Raw genomic sequence first — 6,154 nt, 5'->3', positions numbered from 1 at the left:
CCCACAGCACCCGGCAGCGCGCTGGGCAACCTTCCTCCTCCTCCTGCTGCTGCTGCTGAAATCATCCTCCCCTCGCGGTACTGGCCGTGGCAGCGTGACCTTGGTCGTGAGACGGGACCCGATGCTCGAAATGCGTAAATGAGGGGAAAACGCACCGTTGTTTTTCATTATTGCTTTTTGTTTAAGAAAGGAGAATGGTGTTTCCCCTCCATGAATGCTTTCCAAAATGCTTTTTTTTCTAATTTTTGCGGGATCTCTAAGGAAACCTTTACTCCCCCCAACCATGCCTGATGCAAGCCTCAGCGTGCTGTGGTCCCTGAAATGAAATATATTTTTAGGTCCCTGCAGATGTGTGGCTTTTGCCTCATGCGTTGCTGGGACCATTTGTCATGAGGGAATATAAGCATGTGTGTACATTGCTGAGAGGACGGATCTCTGGCTTAGGGCCCTCCTTGCTGTAATCGTCATTCTTTTCTCCATTGTGAGTGTTTCTTTTCCAGGGCCGAGGAGAGCAATTGCAAAATTCACAGAATTCACGTGGTTAGACATAGCAAGACCCTTGGCCGAAAGCTAACCTGTTAACTGCTCTGATTTTGAGAATCCCAGCTCTGTTGGTACCTATTGATCTTTTGGCCTTAGGTTCTTCAGCTTGCAGCATGTTTCCACATACCCAATTTGCACATTGTTGGTGAAACAGTGTTTTTGTTGAGTTTTCTGTTTGGTTTTAAACAGAGACTGCTGTGTCTTCCTCTGAGAGCCGTAACCTTCTTAGCCTTACAGTTAAAAGGCAATTAGATAATTTCTGTAGGTGTGTCTGTTTCAGAAAATATGGATGTGCAAATATGTATTTTCCAAATCCTAGGAGCTGGAAATGAAATCTGACCTCTGAGGATAAGAGAACTAAACTGTTGCAATTAATTCCTTTTTGACTGTAACCAGAGTCGTTCTTGTAATCTAGTGGGAAATCACTCAAGTGACAATCAATTTACAGTGTTTGGTTTATACAGCTAAACATTTCGAGGTGGATTCTGTTACACTGGTTGAAAATTGAGTAATGTTTGAGTTAGAGAATGCTCCTGTTGAAATCGCAGCATCTCACATCAAGTAACATGTTGCTCAGATAAAGAAGGCTATTGGATTCTGCTCCTCAGGGTTGCTTTTTGTGGTAAGAAAGTCATTAAGAATGAGCTTTGTTTTTATAGTAACTTCATTCATGCCAACACCACCTCTGGTAAATATTTGTTCAAGGGCTTTAACACCTTTGTTTTTGCTGTTAAGAAATCAAAACGTTGGCAAGACGGCAGACTAAGTAAACATAGTTGTATGCCCCATTGACTGGTGCAGTCTAAAATGTTTTGCCAAAATCCAGAGTACAATGTCTCTAGTGCTGTTTCTAATCAATGCTCTGCTTTCACTGTGTGTCTTCTGTGACAGCACCAACTTTATGCGAATTCTTTTTGGGAGGGGAGGGGGGTGTGTGTGTATCTCACTGGAAACTAGCAGATAACGATTAACAAGACAGAACTTACTGTAACTTATGTTTATTTTTAATAGTAAGGAATAAGCCAGAACAGGAAATCTACTGCCTTAAAACAAAACTGTAGAGCCTCTCTGATTATTTTTCTTCTAAGTAGCAAAATAGAAGACCAGTTTCAAAGTTACTCCAAATGTCTCAAAGTTTCTTCTTTTCACTGAATTTGTAAGCCACAGCCCTTGTGAGCTTGCAGCGGAGATTCTGAATAGCCTTCTCAGACACTTCTTTCCCTCCTGATTTCTTAATATGTGTCTGACTTATCGTTCTTTCTTTCTAGGGGGAGCTGGAAAAACTGAATCAATCTACAGATGATATCAATCGAAGAGAGACAGAACTGGAGGTACAGAATTGATCCTTGCATTTTCCTTTTGTGCATATTGGATTTTGTGAGAAACATAACAGTGGTTTTGAGTAGGTTCCCTTCTAAACTGTGCCATCCCGGATCATAATTTGGCAGCAAGTGTCTGATTATGATTTATTTTTTTTTAAGCTGTGAATTGAGCTAACAGCTGGAACAGAAAGGGAGGAGGTAGGGTGGTGCTGATGGTGTAAAAACCCTACTGGGAGAACCCTGCTTGTTGTGAACCCCTGGGTTTAGGTTTTGAAACTAAATTTAGACAACTTCTTTTACAACTCACTGTTTCAAGTTTGTGTTCTTATCATTATAGACAGTGAAAGTCTGGTTAAGAGGTCTTTGTCATAGTTACCTGCCACAACTTCCTTCTTGGTGGCTTTTTTTTTTAGCTTGTTAGTTTTGCCTTTTGTCATTATTTTATGAGGAAGGAAAGTAATGAAGGAAAGCTGAAGGAAAAGACTTCATAGCTGGAAAAATGAATTTTCTTGGTGACTTTATCTAACAGAAAAATTCTGAAGGAATTGTCTCTAAAGCCCCAAATTTGAGCTTCAGCTACTGGGTGGTTATTCTGGAAGGCTCAACATTATTGATAAAATAACAAATCAAAACAAACTGTTTTACTTATGTATCTGTAAATTTTCTTTTGTTATCTGCAAAACAAAGAAGGAAAAGCCAGCAGAAGTGTTAGATGAATGTGCTGCTAAAGGAAAACTGACTACTTTACAACCTAAATAATTTTGATAATGTTACAGTATTTTGAATATTGTATCAAAACATGCAACAATTATGGTGATGAACATACTCTAGAAGTACAAGTATAGATTTCTTTGCTGCATCTTCAAAATGTTAAAGGCTGTGATTTTTTTAATTTTCTTTTTTTTTCTTGTATGTGTTTTTTCATGAGATGGTTCCTGGTAGTATTTTTAAATACTGGAGTATCCACTCTATGCACCAAAGAGAATATAGGGTGATGAACTTCTCTGGAAACAAAGCAGCTTTGTCCTGTGGCTTTTTTCTCCCTACTTGTCTGTATTTTCTGTGCTTTGTAGCATCTACATCATGAATTTACTGGGAAATAAACTTAGTGGAATGGGTTACTGTTTGTTATGCAAAATTAAACTGTATTTCAGCTGTGAAAACTGGTCAGTGTCACCAGCTTAATTTAAATTTTATGAGTGAACTTTAAAAATCAGTATGCAAGTCTGCAACAGTACCAATTAAATATACTTCAGGACTATATATACATATATTTTAAAAAGTCATTATAAATACATCTTTTCAGTCTCCTTATTTCATGCTGAGGTACTGAAATTGAAAGACGATGCTATGGATAGTTGCCTGGATTTCATTAATCTTGTCATAACCTTGCACTGAGGACATATTGTGAAGCAGATAGAATAGTAATAATAATGCAAATGCATACTCATGAAGTAAGTCCCAATGACTTAAGAAGGGATTTTACTGCTTGATGAAAATTATTCATGTGTTCAAGTGTTTGCAGAGCCCAGGGATTTGTAGCTGCTGTGTGTGTGACACACGCTGAGCACTAAAGGCCGAAAGGCTCGTGGATATATCATTGTAAGTAAAAGAGCAGCATTTCCACATTAACTTGATCTTATGTTGCTTACTTAGTGTAAAAAATACTCTGTGTCAGTGCAGAGCGTGATTATATGATGCCTTCTACCTCATTGTCGTTAAATGTTTACTGCAAATCCGTCTGTAGTACTTGCTGTAAGCAGTGTTGGATGGAATTAAGTTGAAATATCACCAACATTCATGCTTTCATGAATGTTTCCTCTTTGCTTTTCATCTGCAAAAATCTGGATTGAAGCCAGTTTGTGGTATCATGCAACTGCATAATTTTTAATCTGGAAAGGTTTTCATTACTTCTGATCTGCTTAGATTTTGAGGATACATGCAGCTGGATGATGTAAGCAAGGCTTAATGTTGGCAAATGCATTTTAAATGGACTTAAGACCTTTCTTAAGGAAAGATACTAAAAAAAGCACCTAATACTTGTGGTTAGAAGAAACGCTGCATTCATACACTGGACAAGAAAAGAAAGCTTTGTCAAGTAGTCTTGTAGGGTAAATACAGAGTGTGGAAGGAGGAGTTTAGAACTGGCATCATTATACTTCAAAGACTTCCAAAATCCTTGAAAGCTGCTGAAAACATGGGCTTCTGGGAGAGCCATGCAGAGTTTGCCTTTGAAGATTGGCTATTTTGGCTGTTATTAGCTGCTTTGAGTCCCTCTTCCTACCTCTTTCTAGTCTTGCTGCTATTGCACAGTATTTCATTGGAAGAAAGATTTATTATTTTTTTTCTGTACTAGAAAATGGAGTTATATTTATCTAGTCTTCTATTATTATTATTTTCTTCATCTTTTCAATACCTCATCATAGCTGATTTTAATGAGTGCACAGACAGTGTCACTATCTGTTTACAGCACAGAATGCTGATTGCCAGCTCCCTGCAGCATTACTTTGTGGCTCCTACATTCCCGCTGTTGACTTTTTTTCCCCAGAATAATCTGGAAAAGCAATGGGAGCATTTCAGCAGAAGGTGTATTTCTTTGAAGGAGTTTCAGAAAGACACTCCTGTTTCTGTGACTCGATGTGCTGTCCGATAAGCAGGAAGAATAACCTTGTGGCATTGAAGTACTGCAAGTCTGTTCAGGACTTGCTGTGCCTTTGCACCACGAGTCGCTCTAAATGGGATTGCTGACTGGCTCCAGTTCCCATTAACTGGGAGGGGAGAAAAAAAAAATGGTGTTAAATGCTTCTAACCCTTGTGCTTTTCTTCTTGCTATGCATCAGCTCTACATCTGCAAAATGGAAGTAAAAATGCTGCTTTACCCGATGGAAATGTTACGGGGTTGAAATTGGTAGAGGCATCTGGGATTTTGAGGCTACACTTTCTTGGTGAAGCCACAAAAATGTCTGTGTTTGAACGATGTGGAAAAGATCATTGTTTGCTCACAGAAGTGATAAAATGGGGAATTCTGTTTTAAGTTGACCAACTGGCTGCTTTTTTCATCTTTTAAAATCTGCACCCAAACCACCTGTGAGGGGAGTGGATTTACATACGCTGTATGACTCAGACAGGTGTGTTGAAGTTGGTTACATCTGTTCTTTTACTTGATATCATCACTCATTTTTTGCTCTTCTGACCTATCCTGTTAAGCCCTGGAGAAATCTCCTGACCTGACGGTGCTCACAGCCTGTTTGGGAGCTGCTAAATGACACCAAGTGGCTGGTAGTTATATGTTGCGTTAATGTATTGCCTGTTAATGAATCTTTGATTAGCTTTGATTTAAAATCCATAATGCTGCTCGTGCCGAGTGCAACACTGAGCATTACTGACACAGCAAAAGGACCATAAGGGTCCTCCCGAGGGACTTAACACTTGGCTTTGCTAACGTCACTGTTTATGTTTGAAGTGTCTGTGAAGAGATGGGGGAAAATATCTTGCAGCCGAGACACCAGTATGTTTTGGCCAAACGCAGGTTGGAGTAGTGCCTTGCTGTTTGAGCACTTTTCCTGTTCATTGGAAATGCATCTCCACGTGAACTCACATCAGGAGCTGCAAATGTATGCGTGTGACTCGCCCATCCAGCTAACTTGTACATGTGTTTGCCTGGCTCCTGGAAGTGCAATTCACATGTAACAAATTCACATAGGGATCCTCTGGCTGCATTGTAGAGAGGAGAAATAGAGCACATACCGTTAAAATTACCACTGGAATCCTAGCTATCTTAAATGTGGGTTTTATTAGAGAGAGTTTTTGTGTTGCCAGTGTTTGTTAAGGGGAGGCGACTGGACACGAAAACTAGAGCTAAACAGCGCTGCTTTCAGCCATACTTGTTATAAATAGGTCCTGGTTAGGTTCCTTCTTGTATACTTGCCTAGAACCTTTAGTCCTGATCTGCAAGGCTTTGTGTTACTTTTATACCTGGATTTATCCTAAAAGTTACCATAAGTTGGTGCTGGATAGAGTCAAAGGAAAGTGGTATTATCAGCTGTGGTGCTCTTTCACTTGTGAGCTTTGTCAGCATTTGGATCCCTCTAGGAAGCAGAAGGGCTATTTTGAGTTGCTCTTTTTATTTCCTCAATAAAATACTTAGTTTTGGGGTAAAACTCCAGTTTTTGACCTTGTCACACGTAAGACTTTTAAGCAGACTTTTTTTTTAGAAAAAAAAATCCTCAATATTTTAAGCTCTAGAAAAATGACCTGTCAGTGGCAGAAATCTCTTTGTGTGCATTCCT

The 6,154-nt window shown here is 39.3% G+C and overlaps 1 protein-coding gene across 1 annotated transcript in view; it reads left to right on the top strand.

Moving 5' to 3' along the window:
* Positions 1-1,811: 1,811 nt before the first annotated feature.
* SH3BP5 (SH3-domain binding protein 5 (BTK-associated)) overlaps positions 1,812-6,154 on the top strand; it is a gene marked incomplete at its 5' end in the record, with an annotated part of 42,112 nt that continues 37,769 nt past the window's right edge. Inside the window, one exon of the mRNA XM_009867045.1 lies at positions 1,812-1,874. Within this exon, the coding sequence (XP_009865347.1) occupies positions 1,812-1,874 (63 nt within the window). The remainder of the gene's footprint in view (positions 1,875-6,154) is intronic.

Source organism: Apaloderma vittatum, unplaced genomic scaffold (genome assembly GCF_000703405.1).
Source record: "Apaloderma vittatum isolate BGI_N311 unplaced genomic scaffold, ASM70340v1 scaffold21900, whole genome shotgun sequence".
In the NCBI taxonomy this organism is placed as follows: Eukaryota; Metazoa; Chordata; class Aves; order Trogoniformes; family Trogonidae; genus Apaloderma; species Apaloderma vittatum.
This window is presented reverse-complemented; position numbering and strand designations above follow the sequence as displayed.